General features: G+C 39.0%; 1 protein-coding gene across 1 annotated transcript in view; it reads right to left on the bottom strand.

The window, feature by feature from the left end:
* Window positions 1–4,475: 4,475 nt before the first annotated feature.
* Window positions 4,476–23,316, bottom strand: part of ASCC3 (activating signal cointegrator 1 complex subunit 3) — a 409,581-nt gene continuing 390,740 nt past the window's right edge. The window contains exons 37-41 of the mRNA XM_015417908.1: window positions 18,644–18,795; window positions 17,216–17,357; window positions 11,744–11,953; window positions 5,183–5,358; window positions 4,476–5,097 (exon numbers count right to left, since the gene is read on the bottom strand). Of these exons, the coding sequence (XP_015273394.1) occupies window positions 4,950–5,097; window positions 5,183–5,358; window positions 11,744–11,953; window positions 17,216–17,357; window positions 18,644–18,795 (828 nt within the window). The 3' untranslated portion in view covers window positions 4,476–4,949. The remainder of the gene's footprint in view (window positions 5,098–5,182; window positions 5,359–11,743; window positions 11,954–17,215; window positions 17,358–18,643; window positions 18,796–23,316) is intronic.

The following is a 23,316-nucleotide window of genomic DNA, read 5'->3' as shown; positions in this document are numbered from 1 at the left end:
TGAGTTCATAAGCCAGCCAACGCGTGGGTTTATTTGCATTTTCTAAATTGTCCTAAATATTGTTTTTATTATTCTGAACTTGCCATCCTTTGTCAACCAGCCATTTTATAATAATAATCACCGTGGCTAAGAAGGAAGCCACTATACCCGTGGTTTGATTGTCGGAGAAATTATCAGACAATAACACCGAAACTACCCAAGGAAGAAAGGGAAGCTTTTCTTTTGTCATAATGGGAGTGATATCTCTCTCTCTTTCCTTATTCCACTTGAAGCAAAAAAAAATTATATGATCCATAGTTTCTATAATCTCTTGTCCACAATCGCAAACTCGTTCTGAAAATGGAAGTCCCGAAAAATGACCAGCGAGCACCTTAGAGGGAAAGGAATTAAGTCTCACCAAGGTGAAGGCTCTGTGTTGCCTTGGGATCGTTAAAGTATAGCAATATGATGGGATAGCCTCAAGGGGGGCAAGACCCAAAGATAGACCAGAGCACGTATGTCGGGCTCTTTGAAAGGTACTACTGTAGTCAAGATCCTTTAGTTTTGATTTTATATCTCTAAACGACTCGTTTGACAATGGAGTTGTTATATCAATCCCCAAGGTTGTTAATTTCTGTTTAATTAACTTTGATCGACTACTCTTGTAGGTGTCGCGGGGGATTAAATGTGAGAAGCCCACTTTATTTGTGCTACCACCCTGGGTACCCTTCTCCACAAACAGTTTGAAAGTTGCGAGCCAGGCTCTCTTTTCAATTGATGGTTGGGCAAATTCAACCCTAAGTGCGGTTCCCGCTACACATCTCGGAACTGCCGCAATTTCCCTCAAAAAGGTGTGTAGGGGGGAGTCAAGGATTTCAGATACACATTCAATCAACACTGCACACCCGTAAAGGATCTGCGGGGTAACCTTAGCATTGAAAATCTTAATGGCAGCTGGTATATGCTTTGCACCTTTAGAGTAAAATAATTTTTTGATTGCCTTGATTGTAATATTTGCAGCTTTGAGAGCTGCCTGAATGTGTGGTTTCCATGATAAATTGTAGCCTGAATATGTGGTTTCCATGATAAGTTGTAGTTAAAAATGATACCCAGGTAGCTAAAGGAGGGGACTCTCTCCAGAGACCTGCCCAGTGCGTTTATCACCTTAGGTCCATTATGAAAAGTTCTAGAGAATCTAAGGACCTTTGATTTGGAATAGTTAACTTTAAGGTCCTCTTTATTGCAATATGTAATGAATGCATTAATTACTAATTTTAAACCTAATTCTGTTTTGGAAAGAAGAACAGCATCATCTGTATAAAGAAGGATTGAGATTGATATATTTGCCAGAAAAGGGGGATGTCTAGCCTGCGATTTCACAAATGGAATCATATCGTTAACAAATAGGTTAAATAAAGTTGGAGCGAGCAAGCAGCCTTGTTTCATACCCTTATTGGTTTGAAAGCTTGCAGTGAGTTGGCCCTGCCAATTGTATCTGATTTCATAATTAAAGCTAAAAGCCTTCTATCTATTGTAGAATCTGCCAATTTACACCATAACCTACCGCTGTTGATTGAGTCAAAAGCGGTCTTCAGATCCATGAAGGCCACATAAAGCTTCCCACCTGGGGAAGACAAATACTTGCTTGCCAAGTGATGTAAAACAAGGCAGTGATCCATGGTTGAAGCCCCTTTGTGGAAACCTATCTGTTCTGGATAGAGAATCGCTTCCTGATCAATCCAATCTGTTAGTCTCTCAAGGAGCTGTGCCACATATATTTTCCCTGGAATAGAGAGTAAGCTTATGGGGTGATAGTTATGAGGTTCAGCCCTGTTGCCTTTCTTGTAGATTGGAATTATGATTGAACGCTTCCACTCCATTGGTATAGCACCAGAATTATTTATTAATGAAAAGATGGAAGCTAAACAAGAACCCCAACAGGTAGGGTTCATCAGAAATAGTTCGGGAGGAATAAGATCCGGGCAGGGAGCTTTTTCTCTTTTCAAACGTTCAAACTCTCTTCACCCCATGCATAATTTTATAAACCTCTATCTAATGTCCCCCCCCTTAGTTGTCTCTTTTCTGAACTGAAAAGTCCCAAATTCCTTGGCCTTTCCCCATAGGGAAGGTGCTCCACCCCCTAGTCATCTTGGTTGCCCTATTCTGGACTTTTTCTAGCTTTGCAATATCCTTTTTGAGATATAGTGACCGGAACTGTACACACTATTCCAAATGAGGTTACATCATAGATCTATCTGGGGGCATTATAATAGTAGCCATTTTATTTTCAATCCCTTTCCCAATAATCCCTAACATAGAATTTGCCTTTTTCACTACTGCAGCATACTGGGATGACACTTTCACTGAGCTATTCTACTACAACCCCAGGATCTTTCCCCCTCTCAACTTCTGCAAATTTAGATCCCATTAGCCTATACCTGAAGTTGGGATTTTTTTGTTCTAAGGCGCATCATCATAAAGTTATCAACAATTAACTTTATCTGCCACATTGCTGCCCACTCACCCAGTTTGTGGAGACCCTCCTGAAGCCTTGGTTCTCCCCATCCTGAATAATTTTGTGTCATCTGCAAATCTGGCCACTACACTACTCAGCCCTAGTTCTAGATAATTTATGAACCAATTAAATAGTACGGCCTCCAATAATATAGCACTTCTCAGTGAACTGTTGTGCAAGTTCAAGTCTTCATGAAAATATGGGGAATTCCTTGTGCAATACCCTGCACAGTACTTTGCACTAGTAGAAGGACAGCTTGAACACAATTACCTTTTTGTAGAGCAATGCTCATCCACTAAGTAAACACCAGCCCTTATCTAGTGAAGAACCAATGCAACTGAAATGCACCACAGGAAGTAACTCAGTATTTTTATTCAGTGGTGTAAAGAGCTTAATCTTGGAGTATTAAGAGAAATTCCACCAAGAACTCTGGGCACAATTAGTTTTCTCCAATTACAGACAGTACAAGAGGAGAGAGGAACAGCACTGGGCTGTCACTCTAAACCCCTATTTATTTATCAACCTTGTATGATACCATCATAAGAAAGCATGATATGTAAGACCAAAAAAAGTGAAATGTCTGATAACAGAAAACATTAATATTAGTCTTATTATGATCATGTTTGTACTGTTTTAACTCTCTGAGACTGCTGGCACATTAGGTGGGGAACAGCTTGTCCAGCCAGAGAAGCTGCTTTTGGCATCTGAGCCAACTGAAGGACACTAAAGTAAACAATGCGTTTAGTTTCCACTACTGCTCAACATCTATTTTATTTATTTATTTATTTATTTTATTTATATTTTAGATTTATAAATCGGCCAATCCCTGTGTACACAGGGCTCTGGGCGATATACAACAGATGATAAAATCAAGTACCACATCCCATAGATTCAATAAATACAGTAAATAAATTCTTAAAATAGTGTCAAGATGGCATAATTAATCTGATCCTTAAAAATCCATTCTGGACAGTGTTGCCACCTAGCAGGCAGGGGACAAGGAGGAAAAAGATGAAAAAGATGGAAGAACAGGGGAGGGTGCCACCTATGATGGAAAAACTGCTGCTCCCCTCAACCAAAGGCCTGGAGGAACATCCCTGCCTTACAGGCCCTGCGGAAACACACCAAGGTTTGGCAGAGAGTCTGCCAGGTTGGAGCCAAGACTGAAAAGGCCCTGGCTTTGGTCGAGGACAGCCAGATACCTTTGGGGCCAGGGATCACCAGCTGGTTGTTCTCAGTGGAGCGTAACGCTCTCCTGGGGACATACCAGAGGAGGCAGTCCCGAAGATACATGGGTCCCAGACTGCTCAAGGCCTTGAAGGTCAGAACCAAAACCTTGAACCTGACTCAATACTCCACTGGGAGCCAGTGTAGCTGGTGCAGCACTGATTGTATATGTGCTGTCCGTGGCGTTCCCATCAGGACTTGCGCGGCTGCATTCTGGATTTCATACCATTGGCCCGTCTGTATAAATTTGTGAAGTGCAGTGGTGGTGTCACTCTGCTGGGAAAAACACAACTTTGTTTCAACATCTTAGGAAAAAAAATATACCAGTATCCCCACTGAACTATTTTGCTCATCCTTCTACAAACATCAAATGTGGGTTGCTTCTTGAAGTTCCAAATATCAGCTTGGACCATTTTTATCTAACTTTAAAGCCACAACTGATTAAATGAACAGGAAATACTCAGATTCTTCACAAAGCTCAGCGGGAAAATGACCTCTCCAAATGCTTAAAAGTTGAATTTTTATTACTATATCATATACATTTCACATAGAAAATTCTGAAATGACAAACTCGCTGATGGCATTTGTCTTAAATACAAAGCCTTGCAATGCACTTCAGTATCAATTTTTTGATGCTAGCATCAATATTACATGTTCTGACGCTAGCATCAATATTACATTTTCATAAATTAAAAGGGAAAAAACAAGACCATGTAGCCAACTTTACACATAGTGGCCATGATTCAAAGGCAGCCTGAATGCACAGGTAAGGGAACTAAGTCCATGAAACTGAAGTGTTATTCTAAACCACAGCTTGCCTCTTTCAGGAGTGGGAGGTGCTACAGAGAAGTCTTCAGGTGTGTGCAGTTTCCTTATTTATACAGAATCACAGAACATGGCTGCAATAGTGATTTCATGTAGGCTAATGAGAAATATAATTTTTGCAAATTAAAGTATCCATTCCATAGTCTGCCAAAACCCATTGTGGCATGTAAATCAATAGGAAAAACAGAGTCTTTTCATCAGAGTCCTACAAAATGAGTTGTAAAAAATAAAAGTAACCCTTTCCCAGGTAAAAGGCCATTATGGCTAACTTTTTTATCAGAATCAATACAGCAGTCATTTTCAATTTCTTGGGTCTTGAAGCTTGATGCTGATTGCACTAAGGCAAACACAGTTTCCCTTTCCCAGAATGAACATTCTGGCACAAGAGACTACACAGGCCATGTTATTTGAGAGCCAGGTCACTTAAGGCATCAGAGATCTCTGTGCTGGCCTGTGCTGAAGTGCTGGGTGGTAGAATGTGCAGATAAATGTCATACTGTTGGTCCATTCCAAGGTAACTGTCACTCATAAGATACAATGTATAGATGTACCTGTAAAAGAAAAGAAATTTAGTTTGTTTTCCCAAAGAAGCTTAACTTCAAAAATACATGAAGTTGTCATTCCGTATCATCTTACTTTCCGGGAACTTCTGGGGTATAAAATGCAACTGAGAAGGCAGTTCGATTTCTGACATATCCTACTCTTTTCAAAGCAATAAGTTCTTTTTTGTCCACTTCTCCCAGGACCAAGAACCACCCTTCATCTTTGCTTTTTGGAAATCTGGGTGCAATTGCTTTGCTGTCTTGCTTGGTCTAGAAGAAAAATATAAGTTAACACTGTGACCTATACAAAACAATTCTTTGTATTAACATACAAAATATGATATAATTGGGCATTTATTTTTATACAAGGGAAAAGGATCTGAATAGTTAAGAGAACTGACACTTTGAATGAAAAAAATGTAGATAACTTCATCTGAATGGCAGCAATTATAAATCTGAGATGCTAAAGATTTAACGGAAAGATGAAAAATAACTTCAAGAGTCTTTATTTCACAAACAAAGCAAATAACCTGGAAAAATATTTCACTGGTTCTTTAGGAACTACTTTGTATACTACTCCCCCCCCCCGATACTGCATTGGAGTACTTACTCTAAAATAAGAAACTGAGTATTAAAATGTACAGATAATCCACAAATCTATATATAGGCCACTACATGCAAAACATTCCACTGCCAGATTACCAGTTTTACCAGCTGATTACCTGCTCCCTTCTCCCATATCCTAAGAAAGTGATCACTGCTGAGTTTCCAGTTTTGGCGTTCCCCATGGCAGTCACTCTCCTGGACCTCCGGGAGATGATTGCCAGAACCCGTGGCTAGGAGGGGGTGCGACTGTCCACATCCCCCACGGAACCCTTGTTGATGGGTTCCAAGCCATGGGGCGCTAGACAGCTTCGCCGGCGATCTTGCCAGTGAAGGGGGGGCCATCCATGCCCCGACGGTCCTGCCACGGAGTTTCCAGATGGAACTGGAAGCGCACACCGGATCAAATGCCGGGTGATCTAGCGATTTGGCAACATAAGCGAAATAGAAATCGTCTAATCATTGAACTGTGAGTTAAGTTGAAGCGAGAACACCGAAAAGAGCCAAAGCCACCCTGCGGGAAGCAAGGGGGGGAGGGGACTCTCCTTTGCTAAGACAGACTTAAAGCGAATTCTATTGTTAACGCGGGCGGGCAGGTTTTCAAAGCGAAAAAGACTGAAATAAAAGACAACCAAGAACTTACTAAGCGCAACTGAGAACTTTAGAGACTGTGATAACTTTTGATGAAAAGTAAACAATCCCTCAAAAATGGCGCCTCCAATGAGGAAAGAGGAGAAGGAGAAGATAGTGAAAGCTAAGGTTTCCAGAAGTGCTAGCCCAGCAAGTGTTGTGCCCAGACAGGACACAAACTCAGACCTTCAAAGGATATTAAATGAAGCACTACGTCCTCTGCTGGAACAAGTGATGGAGATAAATAGAAAGCTGAATAAGCAGCAAGGTCAAATTAATGAGACTGTCAAAAAAACAGAAGAAATGGACCAGCAATTTAAAGAAGTGGACACCAACACCAAAAAGCTGCAAAGACGGCTTCCGGTTGAGCTAAGATGGAGGACTGACGCACTTTCACTTTTGTGCGAAGTGGGCGACGGCCGCTTTCGACAGTTTGGGCAGTTTCTAGCCCAACGCATCGCTCCCCAGCGAGGGGGGGGGGACAAGCAGGCAGCAGCGCCTAAGAGGGAGTGTTAGGTTGGCGTGATTCCGCTTCGGAAGAAGCGGAAACAGGCTTTGATCTCCTCCCGCGAAGAAGGCAATTGCCGAGCAACTCTCTTTTTTGAAATAGTCAAGCAGGAAAAACTAGAGGATGTATGGAGGAAATGGAACCCGACGCAGAAGGATTTTACTTTTTATTCCAATAGACATTGCTCTTTTTCCAGAATTGATATGATTTGGATGTCAGAAGAATTGTCAATGAAAACACATAAAATTGAAATTTTGCCAAGATGTAATTCCGACCACAACCCTGTTTTGTGGACTTCTATAGAAAGGAACAAATCCTTTCTTTGGAGAATTAATGAAGATTTGTTGGATAAAAAAGATGTAACTGAAATGTTAAAGGAAGAAACAAAGCAATTTTTCCAACAAAATCTGAATAAAGAGACCCCAATTCAGGTGGTGTGGGATGCGTATAAAGCAGTGATGAGAGGGATTCTCATCTCTCAAAATGTGAAGCAAAAGAAGGAAAAATTTCAAAAACAAACAGTAGTGTTGGAAAAAATATCACAAAAAGAAAAAGAATTAAAGAAGAAACCAGGGAAAAAGAAGATTATTCGAGAATTACAGTTGTTGAAAGAACAACTGAATGAAACTTTAAACCAGGAGCTCTATTGGAATTTAAAGAGGCTACAGCAAAAATCTTTTGAAGGGGCAAATAAACCGGGGAAATTTTTAGCGTGGCAACTTAAGGCTAGAAAAGAAAGAAGAATGATAACCAAAATAATAGAAGAAGGAAAAGAATTCGTTGACCCTACTGGCATAAAGAGAAGTTTCTTCAAGTATTATGCTAAATTATTCCAAGCAAATAGAACAGATCTTGAGAAGATTAAAAAATATTTGGACAAGGTTCCGTTACTTAAAATAAGCAACGAATTTCAGGAATTACTGAATGGCCAAATTCAAAAAGAAGAAGTGAGGAAGGCAATTGAAGAAGCGAAGTTTGTTCCTCAACCACCCCCCCCCCCCCCCCCCCGGACCTTAGCAGCGAGACGCTCACCCCATTCCCGGCTTCTGAAGGACACCGATTATCCGCTGGATCCGGTCCATCGCCACGCTCTGCTGGAAGGAGCTGAGTCCTGGAAAAGCAAGGGGGGAAAGAGGCGGATTAGTTCACGACTGCCCCACAATCCACCAGCAGCACAGGCAACGAGACTGCTCATGGCAAACATGGGGGGGGAACAGACACACACACACACTTCCGTCCTGCCTCAGTGGTGCCCACACAAAGTCAAGCTACTCTCTCCCTTAGAAGTGGCCACTTTGTCCATATGCATCTGTGGGCGGAGGAGAAGCCCACCACTGTAAATCCTCCACTGGCACCTGGCTGGATGACCTTGGGCAAGCCGTAGTTCTCTCAGAGCTGTCCTTGAAAAAGAGCAGTTTCTTTCAGAGCTCTCTCAGCCCCGCCCACCTCATGGGGTGTCTATTGTGGGGAGGGGAAGGGAAAGGAGGTTGTAAGACGCTCTGAGACCCCCTTGGGTAGTGAAGGGTGGGGTATAAATCCAATCTCTTCTTCTTCCTCTATTCTAACAGCAAAAGGATAATGTCAAGAGCAGGAAATCCTGTGATTTGAGCAGGTTTCACAATGTGGTCCCCTTGGGGTGTTGTCCCCCCAAGTTTGAAGAAGAGAAGAAGAGATTGGATTTCTACCCCACCCTTCGCTACCCAAGGGAGTTAATACTGTGGAGAGGAAATATGAATAATTGTTACTTCTGGATTTTTAAAAATTGTTTTGTGGAGGTTTTCTTTGTCTGTTCCACATAAACTAGTAACAGTTCAGGAGATTGTTGCTCCATTTGTTACAATTACAAATAAGTATTATTTAAAAAGTAAATTCTGTTTGTAATAACTGTTTGGGTACGCAATATTTTTAATATGCTAGTTGTGGTAATTTCATGCCAAGTAAAATTATCCAGTTACCAAATCTTAGACTATATTATGAAGCGGTCTGTCTAACCTGGATGGAACAATGGGTGAAATTAGAACATGATAAGTTACTGGGGTTAGAAGGCCATGATTGTAGATTTGGTTGGCATGCATATTTATGGTATGACAAGATAAAAATGGACAGTTTTTTTAAACTTCACTTGGTGAGAAAAGCTTTGTATATGGTATGGACAAGATATAAGAAGTACCAGAGTGACTTAAGACCATTGTGGATTGTACCAGTAGAAGTGTTGATATCTTACTCAAGACAGCGAGGTAGAGACTGGTTGCCATATAGAGATTTAATTAAAAAAGAGGGAACAGAGTGGGTAATGAAAAAGCAGAATGAAATTGAATATGAATATGAGTGGTTGAAATATATGCAGATTTATGATCTTTTTAGATCTGACAAAAAAAACTATGGTTTTAGAGAGGAAAAAAATGAGATTGAAATGATTTGGGAGAGTGGAGGGGGAAAAAATATCTCTAAAATGTATAAAGTGTTACTAAAATGGTATACTGAAGATGAGACTGTAAAAGGGCAAATGATAAAATGGGCGATAAATATGAATACGGAAGTGGCTATTGAAACCTGGGAATATTTGTGGAAAAATTCTATTAAGATATCGCCTTGTACCAATGTTAGAGAGAATTGTTATAAAATGATGTATAGGTGGTACATGACTCCGAAAAAAATTGCAAATATGAACCAGAATATGTCAAATAAGTGTTGGAAATGTAAAAGCCATGAAGGCTCATTTTACCACATGTGGTGGACTTGTGAGAAAGCAGTCGACTTTTGGACAAAAGTCCACAAAGAAATGCAAAATTTTTTGAAATGCTCTTTTAAAAAGGCACCGGAAATTCTGCTTTTAGTCAATACGACTAAAAAGACTTTACTCTGGTACCTGATAGTGACAGCGAGAATGATTTATGCTCAGTTTTGGAAGACGGAAAAGGTACCAGAGGTTGAAGAATGGATACAAAAAGTTCTGTTCATGGCACAAATGGATAAGATTACAAAAAAACTGAATAACAAAGAAGACGATGAGTTTTTTGGAGAATGGAGTGACTTTAAAATATATCTGGAAAAGAACTGGGATGTGAAACAAAACTTAATATGTTTAGATCAATATTAAGTCAAATGATGTTATCTTTAGATTGTAATGATAAGAAACTGAAATTGTTGATGATATGAAGTAATTTGGAGCAGGGGTGGAAGCATTGTGGGAAGCCATTGGAGGGAGGGGAGGAATTGGGAATGGGGTAGACAATTGATAGAATGAAATGATTTAAGCTTACATGTTGTATTCCTGAGAAAATAAAATTTGTTTACCAAAAAAAACCAAAAAGCTGCAAAGACAAATGCAGACAATGGAGAAGAAGCAACAAACAGAAGAGTCCCAACTGCTACAATGGAAAAGGCAAGCTATATCCTAAGATTTCAGTGAATTTCTGAGGAAAAAGGGGAGAATCTCACACAGACAATGTGTGAAGCATTGGAGCCAATGGCAGATATTAAAACGGGTACTTTGCAAAACGATATTGATATGGTATACCAAATTTACAAGGAATAATAATCTGCCAGGAGAAGTGATGGTGAGATTCTCCAGAAGGAACATCAGAGATAAAATTCTTAAAGCGGCTAATGGAGTTACCCTGAAAATCAAGGGCAAAGAGATAAAGGTTTTAAAGGATATTCCATTTGAAATAATGAAGAGAAGGTGTAAATATAAAGACTTGGTCACATTTCTACAACCCCCCCACCCAAATTGTCTACAGATGGATTCTGCCCGAAGAAAAAGACAGCCCCAATAAGAATGGCGGAGATGGAGCAGAGCCATCTTCTGATGAAGAATCAGACTTAAACTTGGGGGCAGTGCCCCCAAAATAAGGCTATAAATTGAGGAAGCCAAAGGAGAAAAAATTATCTGTTGTTATAACTCTGAAGTTTAAAAAAATAATGTTTAAAATAAACTTTCTGGGTTTTTTAATGAAGTCATAGTAGTCGATGTTTAAGTTTGAGCAGAAGTTTAAAAGAAAGATGATGAACATGTTCAATGATTTTATACGAATACCTAGCTATATAAACTTGTAATCTTGTTAAAGCAATTTGTATGACACCAACTCTTGGGTTTTTAGAGGGTTTTTTCCTTTATCCCTGTAGTTTGTAGACCCTCCCTCATTTTTTCACGTAGTGTTTAGTCATAGAAAATGCACTTAAATAATCCCCTCCAGGGGGCCAAAAAAAAGAAAGGAAAAAAAAGAAAGTGATCACTGCTGCCACTATCTGTTTTGTGCTCTTTGTGAAGTGAACATTCTGGTGAGGTATAAGGATTTTTCTTCTTTCAGCATACATACAAGGCCACAACTAGATTAATTTATTGTGGATTTTTTAAACATATACATCTTTCCCTTACGAATTTAGAACAAAAATTACAATTGTTAACTCAGCACATTGCAGAAAAGTTTAATCAGTGACACTAAACCAAATAAAACAATAGGTTGGATTCAACTGGCTTTTCTGCAGGTGAGAAAGGGAAGAGGGGGTTCCCTTTGACCACCACAAAGGCTATGCTGAGTGTCATGGGAACTGCATGGACAAAAATCACAAGGGATGGAAGCTGCAATAAGGAAGTTAATTAAGTGAGACTGAGTGAAAAAACTAGCCTATTTTCATGGCAGAAGAGGGTAAGGGAGAATCAATATCCTGGCCACATGTATGGCTGCTGTGACTGTCTACACAGGGTGAGGAAAAAGGAGTTCACAACATGGTATATACCAGCTCTCACTAGTATGCAGGGTTCCCAACAACCTAGCAATTAGGATCTGCTGTGATAAAATCATCTCATGATCACTTTATCATACCCAGAAATAACATGGGAAAGGGGACCTTGGGAACCAATGTGAGGAACTGAGGGGGGAAAGTCCTTAACAATTATGAATACTCTACCTTAGTAAGTCCAAAATGCAACCTCTGCAAGTTTACTTGGAGGACGTATTCTTGATCAGCATGTAACTTTAGCCACTTTTTGTCATCTCGTGCGCCTGTTGCAAACAGTGGGACAAATACTTCACTCTGTTCTTGAACTGCATAATCCCAACAGCCTTTAATAATCATATTAACTTCTATAACTGGCAAATGGGACAAGAAGTGCCAAGCCTGTGAGAGAGACAAACATGTACAAATTGACATGATCCCAAATTCTACATAAACATCAAAATACTGAAAAAAGGCTCATTTTAGAAATTTTGATTCTGTATATTTAGAAATACTGTAACATTTTCTTTCCAGCCATATACTTTTTCACAGACCATGGAATTATGGGACAAAATTGTGAGAGGAAGGGTAAGGAAATTCCTCTTCCTCAATTTTGGAGGGAAGACTAATTTAAGTTGAGCACAGCACACAGCTATTCCACCCCAATATGCAGACTTGATAGTAATCATGTTACATAAGTGTGAAGGGATAGATGATTTTAGGTAATAATGGCCAATAGTTAATTTGGATAGAGGATATTAGCTAATCCTATGTGTCTGGCAAGCAGCGATGGGACCTGTGGGAGAGGGTAAGGCATATGGGCAGAGCGACAGAAGAAGGAGGTACTGGGTGGAACTGTCCCTCCCTCAGCTAGGTCTGTTCCTCTCCAGGTAGATCTGAGTTCATTTCAGTGAGGAGTACCTTACTACTGAAAATTATATACTTTAGCATTATCTGGATTAGGAGCCATTGATAGAATTGATAAGAGTCATCGTCCAGTTCCATCCTGCCTAACATTACTGTAGCACCCAGTGAATTCGCAGTGACTTACTGTCTCCTCCTTCTCTCAGGTCCCTGGCTCAGCGTCTTTGCCTCCCATAGCCAGAACTTTGGACCCAGTTCTTCTTAAATCTTTGCTTTGGCTCCACTTTCCATCTGTCTGTCTGCACACTCTGACACAATGTTCCTGTGTTGCAATGTTCCCCCCCCTCCTTTTTTACTAGAGTAAACCACTGTTACTAGAAAGGAGCTGAGAATTCCATGGAAAGGTGTGGTATGAAAACAGGAGAGAGGCCATGGAAAGTTGTCAGGTAAGCTAAATGAGTTTTACAGGCTGCTGATTAACCAATCTTGATTTAAAGGATACAAACACATGCATGCTTGCCACACAGTCACTAAACCAGCTGGCCACACACATTCCATTACTCTCCAAGAATCAATTATTTTGAAAAATAAAATTGGATGATGGTGCTCTGTAGAACATACTAGTTGGTGTCCACCATCCTCAAAATGCACAGATGAATGCTTCAGAAATTTACTTTCCAGAGAGTTCACATTGGCTTGTTGCAAAGAAAGGCAAAACCTTAAAGCTGTATAAGCTATGGCAGTCATAGAAAAGAAAACAAATATGGCTGTCATGAAGCCTTATGCTGGTAAACCATCAGTGTAGCTCTCCAGTGCTTAAAGGTGCAATCCCCACACATTCTAATAAGATTCCATGGGTCTTGTATATGTTTTTATATAATTGCCAGAATTGTTACCATAAATATTTCAGTCCTTAGCCTCTTATTTAACTACTTCCACAAAAATAAAGCAAATATAAACCTCTCAAGAGTACTACACATGCTTTTCGAAGATTACTGTATGTCTAAATTAAAAAAGCCTTACCCTTACTGATTAAAGTATTCTTCTATAAGCCACTGAAAACTACTTATAATTACATTCTGAATTAAATCTTCCCAACATAATCCATAATGAGTGAGTCACTGAAGTGCTAATTAGTGATAAGGCAAACCACGGAGAGTTCAGAGGATCAGTTCAGATAATTACCCCAAAGTTCAAATTCTGATGTAAAGTTATCCACAGTTCTAAGTTGCTTATTGCAACCAAGTGGTTGAATCTTTAATATCTTTAAAATAGCTTCCAACTGCCATGGTCTTTACTACATGGCAGTTTTTCAGTTTTTAAAAATCAACCTGTTCAACAATTGTTTTTACTCTCTGATCAACAGTTGAACTCTAACTGGGCCTATATTTTTAACTGCTCATTGGCTGTAAGACTTAGCAACTTTGTTTCTGCCTGTTGACTCGCTTCCACACTGGGCTGCTTAAATACCTTCCCATTTCAGTGAACCCAGCAGAAGTTGTTCTGTCAAACTTATTTCCTGTGTGCCTTAGCTGCTCATACTCATTTCTCTCTGCTGGTTCACGCAAAGCAGAGAACCGCTAGTAAGGAGAGAACTCTGTCAGAATCCCATGGTGCTCTTCTTATCGGGGACGAGGAAGGGCAAAGTAGCCCTTTACCTATAGTCCTGCCTGTACGTACAGCCTCTCTGTGCATTGACTGAATTCATGGAGAGGGAGAGCTGGCCTGAGCACAGTGGCCCTTCACACAGTGTGTTATTGTCAGCTTGTGCGCACAGTGTAATAATGAGAATCTTCCAGACCCAAATCCAACACTCTAACCACTACATGGCACTAACTTTGTGCACGATTTTCACTTCCATACCTTTATACTAACACAAACATTCCTGCAACATGCAAGCATCCTATACTGGCATACCATATCTCACACATTTTTTTCAGAACTTGACCAGCCATCTCCTTCTGTCTAAGTTTATATCCAGGAAATATGTGGTGCGCAGCCTGTGCATGGAAGATTCCAAAAGGGCTTCCAACCACCTGTTTTTGTACACAGGAATGCATGCAGTTAGTGCTATTGGGAGGGCAGGGGAAATGGGAGGTTTGGGCAGCCTCCTGTAACCCCTTCCAGCTGTCCTGGCTGCCTGAAGTTAGAGAGGGTTGGATGGCATGAATGAGGCATGTACTGTTCCGTTACACCCTTATAAATCTTTTGTAGTTGCTGTGCCCACAATGCAAAACAATCACACCCACTGAAATTAGGTTAAGTTTTACAGGTAATTCACATTTCTTTTTTCTTTGACGGGGTTTTTCTTTAACTGATTTGGTGGTAAGTTTGGAAAGAAATGATGAAGTAAATCTAATTAATCTTTATAATGTCCTTCATGAAAATTATGTGGCAGGTACAAAACATGTAGCAATGTGACAAAAGATTTATGAGCTATTTTTTATTCTGTACATTTATGATTTCCTTCAAAATGAGTGACATATCCACCTGAAACTCAACTGAGAGGTTTTTTTTCTTAAAAATTATAGTATAATGTATTTTATTTTGCTTACCTACATTCACTGTAGTCATAAGCTTATGTTACTGGCACATTAAACAGACACACATATATGCCAAAAGATATGGATGCATCATATACACAAAAGCTATTTTTGAAGAAACTGCTAAAACATTTCAGTACCAGCCAAACATATTTATCTGAGGATTAATCTTCATCTATTGAATCAGACGAGAACACTGCCATGCATACAATTATTTAATTAGCAGCCAAATCCTCTGCCAGCCAGCCACCGTTCCAGGCATACTGATGGGGAAGTAGATGCAAATCTCACAGTAGTACTGCTTTTTCTCATTACTACTGCAATTAGCACTTAAATTGATGCTTTAAACATACTAATTTCTGGAATAATTCAGGATTTGTATGTTACCTGGGATCGCCTCACTGCAGAGACGACACCAGATTGCTACGCAAATTGAAGCACTTTTGAGCCAAATAACCATCATCGTATCAGACGGAGCCAATTTGCATTTGGTTTTAAAGATAACAGAATGGCAATTTATGCAAATAAATTAAGTTAGTTTACTTCTGAGTTCTCCCTGAACTAATTACAACAATGTTCTAATTTTTCAACACATCTATAGCTTGGACTGAAGTCAACATGTATTACAATTGAAATATGTTGCTAAAGTTCTTGTTTTGATTTAAAGACACCTTTCATAAAATTTTGATGATATTTTATATAATAATATGGATGTCAGTCATGGGCATTAAAGTGATCATCTTTTGTTTGCAAAGCCACATTTTAGTTTATTAGAATGGAAAACATAAGCAAGGATATTTCATTTTATCTTTAGGTTGTTCACCAAGAATATTTGACTGAAAACTGCAAAAGCTGTTTTTTGTCATATGAACTTGCAATTTAATTCAATATTCTTGAGCCCAGAAAATGCCTCACTTTATGACAATCCTTTATCACCCATAATATTTCACACTGAAATTTTACTCTCAGCTAAAAAAAAGAAGACACAGATTTATCCAATTTGGTCAACACAAACTCACTCCAGAATGTCAAAAAGGTGCTTGATCTGTATTTATAATTTTTCTAGACATGAGTAATAGTAGATGTTTCAAACTAATCTATGAAAATTCTTTGGTATTAGAATATAACATATTCTATTTACATGAATTTTAATATAAATTGTGTGTAGACAAACATAATGCAAATGGTACAAATGCACCATAGACACAAACGCACACACATATCCAAGTTCAGCCACTTCACCCTCACTATGGCTGTTAGTCATTTTTGTATAGTGGCTACTGTGGAAATGAACCTAACCAAACCTCAAAAAGCCACAATGGAATTCACCTGCATCAACTTGAAAACCACACTGAACCTCATACAAGCAAACATCTGTAGTCAAGAACATATTAGGCCTATCATACTTTAATTCTTACTATATTTGTTCTTGTTACACTAAGAACAATATATTTAAAAAAATCTTAAGAGACCACAGTCTTAATTTAGTATCGCGGAATGTGAAAGTGGAGACAGAATAGTTGTAAAACCCAGCAGGAAATCAGGTGGGAATACAGTTCCAGAGCTATCCTCATCAATGTTCCCTCTTAGCTGTGGAGTCTTGTGAGCAAAATTTCTGCTTTGTGAGCTACTGGCATTAAAGTTGTGAGTGAGCAATTTGGCTACTGCATAAATTAGTTTGCTCTGGAGCCATCTTTCCTGAACTAAGACAAAAATCTGTGAGCTGGAGGCTAAAAAACTGTGAGCCAGCTCACACTAACTCAGCTTAGAGGGAACACTGATCCTCATCATACACACGGTCAAACCCTGGGTGAGATGTACCTATCTGGCATATTGCAGCATGACTGTGTCCTCAGAGAGGAGAGAAATAATTGGAGGTTACAGTACATGGAATACATATTCCACACAAGTGGTTCATGGGCACTAGCAGCTTTTGGAACAAAGATAAGTTGTTGCGGGGAAAGCCAATCCATTTGGAACGCATGTGAACTTGCTGCCTAATGCAATTATGGCTGGCTTTGATAACTAAGTTTTGGCTCCAGGGCTGAGTTAATGGTCAAAATTATGCAAAATGTGGGAATTTAGACTGTGTAACAGTGTTGGAATGAACTAATATTTTCCTGCCAATTATCAAATACATTTTTAGGCTATTTAAATATATATATAAAACCTGAACGGCTCTACAAAAGTGACAAATGAACTTGTTCCATATACTTTGCCATCCAATAACATTATAGAGACAATATAGGAATATTACCTGTTTAATATGTGCAGCATGTAGATCACGCTCTACAATGGAAGCAAAAACATTTTCTTTCCCATCGCATGCAGCTATCAGTTCAGGAAGACACTCAATAGGCCCTTGGTAACTGCTCTTCCTTTTCCCTTGGTTCCATTTCCTGGTAAAACAACAAACATATCCAATGAACATATGAAACTCAGGAAAGCAAAATGAGTAAAGAGGGAGGAAACATGAGAAGGTGAAAGTAAGAAAGCACTTTAAAAAGGGAATGCTTAACCCATTTTAATTGGAACTCTCTCTTGGAAGGTCACATCAATAGCTTTTTGCATTAATGAAACTAAAACAGAACTGTTTTAGTTTCATTTTAATTTTTTTAAACTCAACACACTGCTAAGTTCTGATGACTACATAGCTTAAACATGGGATCAATCATGAGACTATTTCCACCACAATCCTAAGTCAAAGCTCATTAAGGAGTTACCCTCTTGCTTTAAAATGGTTTAATAAGGAGTGAAAGATCTTTACCATGTAGATTAATGTTATTGATTTCAGTTTACAATTTAAAATTAACAAAATGACAATCTCCAGCATGAATCCTTATGCATTCATAACTAAGATGAGAGTAGTGGTCCATTTACTCTAATTAGCATTCTTCTCTGAAGAACACAATTCAAATATACTTCAATGTATATATTGGCAAATTATTTAGAAACGATATGGGATATATTCATAACATGATTATTGATTTTGAAAATTTTTGTGCCATGTCTCCAGAGACTAGCTCGAGGTAGAATCAAAGTGCTCAGAATTTTCATCTGAATGTAGGAATATGGCTCTTGGATACCAATTTTTACAGCATAGAATTACCCTGAGTATTTTCATAATAAAAGTGTCTAATAAATAAGGCCTGATTTATATGCCTCACATAGTGGAGGTTCTTCACTTGTCTCCCCTACATATACACATACATAACTTGTTCATATGATCTCTCCCCTCAATCTTGAGCTTTATTTTATGGCTAAAAAGAGATTTTAATATGATCTCTTAAAGTTAAATATGATTTCTCCACCTATTGGATTGGACTGAAAATCCTACAAATAAACTGGTTTATGTTGCTTCAGGATGGCGCTGTTGTTTATATAGTGGTTGATAATAATCATATTCATTCTCTCCTGCTTCTTATCCTATAATCCCTATTGAAAATAATAGATTTATAATGTACATTCTTATTGTGATAGGGGGACAATCCTGAATTGGCTCATACATCTTTACATATCATCTCCATAAGACAAGACTTTCTAAGTATTTGAACACCTGAGAGAAAAATTTTAACAGTATTTAAAAGGTTACCATAAAAAGTACAAGAAGAGAAAGAATCTTTGTCATTTAATATTCTAATTGCATGTGACTATCAACATTCTCAACATAAGAGGAGATATGTACCTGAAAAGAGAAAGATGATGGTATTCCACATTAGGTATAGTAAGCAAAGTCGATTCATGCTTCCATTGCCCCTGAATCAGCATCTGTATCAAACTGGTTATATTGAGAGCAGTCACCAACCAGCCCTGATTTGCTGCAACATCCAACATTGCCTAAATAATAATAATAATAAAATAATTCTAATTACTTCCTTTAAATTTCTCACAAGAATGCAAAGTAACTTCATGTACTTTTATGACTTTAGCTGCACTGATTCCTGTTTGTATAAATGGGAATTGCCTGGTTTGACCAGACTTTGTAAATATAATTTCTAAATAAAGTATTTCTAAAGTTTGGATTGGTTTAAACATCAAATAGTAATTGAGAAAAAATATCCACTATGAAGTTATAATACTGCCTTATTTTTGGTGTTTGCTCTTGAATGCCAAACCAGGTGATATTGTTCCAAATTCTGAAGAACAACAGCATGAACTTCAAGTCTCTTGTACTAAAAACCAGTCTTGTAAACAGCTACAACTAGGAGTGTATTGACCATTAAAAGATCCAAATTACCCCTATTGCAAATAGAAGAGTACTTCCATTCTTGCAAGAGGGAAGAATAATAACTGTTTTCCCCTCTTTCCACTGTAGATCCCCACACTATATCACATTCCATCCCTGAAAATCCTTTAACCTAGAAATGGCTTTATATGGAGTACTATTTAAATCAGGCCAATATTTATAATTCTTCAGTGTACCCACAGGGACTAGACATTTACATTTCTTTTCAAATGAAATGGAGATTGAGTGTCCAAGTCTCCAGGAATTTCCCAACCCACAGTCAGCAGCTCTGTAAGCAATGCTATGCTGAAGTACAGTTACTCCTTACAAACACACCTGTTTAAAAAAATGTAGCACTCAACCAGGTGTAAATCGTTTTAAAGGTAAGAATGTTGTCCTTTCATTAATGTATCGGGAAAGCTATTAAGACACTGAAAGCACTGAAAATAGTTACTTTATTTCCAATGGTAAAAAACAACAACTATTTTTTGTTTTTTAAATTGACAGCAGCAAGGCTCTGTGCTCTGATGCTCGAATATATACTTCAGCCTTTTTTTTTACAGCCCACTAGAGGAATGCTAAGCTGTCTATATTACCCTGTACATTTAATCAAATGTTTTACAGACAAACAAAAGGCAGCATTTACTTAAGGCAAACTAAACAGTGGAATCTTCTTTAAACAAAGGAGTTGTTTACACATGCAGAGCTATTTCAATTAAATTACACTGATCCTGGAGAAATGTTGAGTTTAAAGCCGCACAAAGCTGGGGGTGGGGAAAGAGCTTAAACTAATAGTTTTGCTTTCATTTCAACATGTTTCATTTCTCAACAAGGTACTAACAATACTGATGTTCAAAAATACTTTAAAATATTGCTGTCTTATTTATGATAGGAAAAATTAAATGTGAATGGTCGCCAACAACAACAACTTAACTTTGGTTTTTGGATGGTGGCAAGGGAATAGAAATGGGGAAGTAATATCTAATATTCTGTCACAACGATTCTAGCCTCTTCTCTCCACATGTATCAAGTAAAACACTTTGTCCACAACTACTTGTGAAGACTGAAGGTCATAGCTGGCGATAACTGAACATTGGGTGAGCACCTTATTATGATGCTCCACAGTCTCTGGCCTGACTTCCTGCAGCATGTGGACCCCTGGCTCTTTCAGCCTAAATTCCTTAAGATGGTTTCCTTTCCTGTAACTGACATAGTCACGGCATCTGATCACATGTGTAGAGCACATGCTGACCCCCCCTCCTGTCTACAAAGTGGGAACCACTGCAGAACCAATATGGATGTGAACTCTACTTGGCTAGCACCCCATTCTCAGGCTGGGACATCTGAGGCATTTTCCTTTCTCCGAGATACTATTTAATTTCCAATTGTGCACTTGTAGTATCAGGCTGGAAATATGAATAGCCATGTAAACATGACTTTAATTTAACTCTTTAGTGTCATGGTGTTTGCAGAATGCACAAAATATAAATCCTTTGAAGAAGTATCAGCATAAATTCCTCTTCTATTCATACTTTCAACATTCAGTTTGCTTTCTTCCCTTTTTATTGTTTGCCATAATCTCCTTTCATTTGTCTTTCAATTGTTACCCCTACTGGCTCTTACAAGTTAACTACTGCCTTACCCTTCATTTGTACAGAAATGTATACACAGTGCAGTCTGCAATGACAATACAGTCTTACATTCTAATAGCGAAGTTAGTATATCTTTGGATACTTAAATCCATGGACTAGAGTTGTGAATGGACGAGACAGATGTTTCTACAAACCTGAAAAGGGCCCTAGGTTCGCAGAAAAATGTGAAACCTAAACACACACATACACAGACTCTGGGCAGCTTTAGAAAGCCAAAATGATAAAAAGAGTGTCTGTAACTTAAAAAAAATGGATTCCCTTAGTGGCCGTTGCTAGGCAACCATAGTATTCCAAGCCAGGTTCTGTCAGTAAAATGCACGGAGACGGGGAAGGGCCCTTTCCAGGCCTATTTTGGCCTTTGGTGGAGGGATCCTTGGGGCCAGGCCTGTTAAATGTTGCCAGCTCCAGGTTGGGAAATTCCTTGAGATTTTGTGGTAGAATCTGAGGAGGGCAAGGTTTGGGGAAGGGAGAGGCCTCAGCTGGATATAATGCCACAGGGTCCACCCTCCAAAGCAGCCATTCTCTCCAGGGAGACAGATCTCTGTAGTCTGGAGTTCAGTTATAATTCTGTGTGTGTGTGTGTGTGGGGGGGGTGTCTCCAACTCCCACTCGGAGGCTGGCAATCCTAGGCCTGGCAGCACCCTCTGGGTGACTTGATACTACCTGGCTTGCATGACTCAAGTAGGTCTGGCTGCTTCCTACTGTTCAACAGCAGCCACCCTATGAAAGTCAGTGTTGTGCAATGGTTAGAGATTCAGATTAGGATCTGTGAGACCCAGGTTCAGATCTCCATCTTGCTGCGGAAGCTGACTTGGTGATTTTGGACCAGTGTCCTCCTTTCAGCCTAACCTACCTCACTGGGTTGTTGTGCAGATAAAAGGAGGAGAGAATAATGTAAGCTGCTTTGGTTCCCACTGTGGAGAAGAGAGAAGTGAAAGGCATGGAGGAGAGAGAGAAAGAAAAGGGGTGGCAGAAGGGAGAAAGAGTGGGAGAGAGGTGGGAGAGAGGGGAAGAATGAGATAGCCACTCTGCAAGTTTCTTGCAGGTCCCGACTTGTGTATTATAATTTCAGTATGTGAAAGACAGAGAACTGTACAATGTAAAATATTGGTACTCCTTTATTAGTTTCTCCTCACCCAAGAAGATTTTTGGACAAAGGAACAGGGACTTAACACAAGCAATCTGCCAGCTACTGAAGTTTGTTGTGGGATGTTTTGCCACACAGAGGTTCACAGAAATTGACAGCAGTTTATTCATATCCCACAGGGAATAACAAAAGCCTGTGTGCCTGATTATGTGGGTGTGTTCGTACTGCGCCTAAAAGCCCACATGGCAAATCCTCTTTCCCCCTGTATTTTGTGCTCTCTCACCCATAATATTTATTCATAGCATCTTTATCCTGGTGTGAAATCCAGGACAGTGACATTGTAAAGAAATCAGAGCCATGGCAAGATTGGCTTATTCCATTTGCTGCTTGGAAATCTACTCACATTTTCATTCATTAATTAAGTGCAAAATGTACAAACGCTTGACACATCAATGGAAATTGAAATTCCTGCAAATACTCAATGTAACAAATTGAGTCATTCCTCTTTCTTTCTTTCCAAGTCAGCCATATGTATACCAGAGCCACTACATGGAGAACATATTTAACAGGCGTGCTCCATTCCAGAATTACTGGTGCTGCACATGCAGTCACTGCCGTAACAAGGTCAACTGGTTATTATATCTGAAGTAGCCAACCCTTTATACTTTGGGTAAGGCTGAATCCTTCCTTTTTGTTTGCGTGTTTTAAAATCTCATAATTCCTTCCCCATTATTATACATTTTATATATTGCTTAATTATATTTTGTAGGATAGAGTGCAGCCAGAGAAACTGTGATCCTGTGCAGAAATGACTTTATTAATTGGGCATAACATTCAGCAATCTATCAGCATATAAAAAGCTGCCTCCTGACAAAATAATTATTTTTCATGATTTCCATTGAGCTGCATTAAAATGGCAAGTAGAATTTAATTAAGTAAAAAAATAGTAATTAGAATTTATTACACAAAGTGACATATTTTGAAAATATATCTTTCACTTATCACAACATGTTTCAAACTGATCACTGAGTGATTTATTAAATAGCCATATTAACAGTAGTCAGTGAATTAACTAATTATTTTAAGTTAGATTAGAAAGGTACCTAAAGGCCTAGTTCTGTTACTCCAGGTATCCTTCAATTGTTTGCAAGTAGGAAAGAAAATGTGCATGCAAAAATCAATGGGGACACCTAGATATTATGAAGGGATGTTGTTGGTATTGTTGATCTGTAATTTGTCCTAAAGCCTGCTGTGGCTCAGAGATTAAGACGCTGAGTTGCAGACCAGAAAGTCTGTAGCTCAGCAGTTTGAGACCCTAGCACCGCATGATGGAGTAAGCTCCTGTCTCTGGCCCCAGCTCCCGCCAACCTAGCTGTTTGAAAGCAAGAAATTGA

This window comes from Gekko japonicus, unplaced genomic scaffold (assembly GCF_001447785.1).
Source record: "Gekko japonicus isolate JY-2015 unplaced genomic scaffold, Gekko_japonicus_V1.1 scaffold665, whole genome shotgun sequence".
Lineage (NCBI taxonomy): Eukaryota > Metazoa > Chordata > Lepidosauria > Squamata > Gekkonidae > Gekko > Gekko japonicus.
The sequence above is the reverse complement of the archived record's forward strand: the minus strand, read 5'-3'. Positions and strand labels throughout refer to the sequence as shown.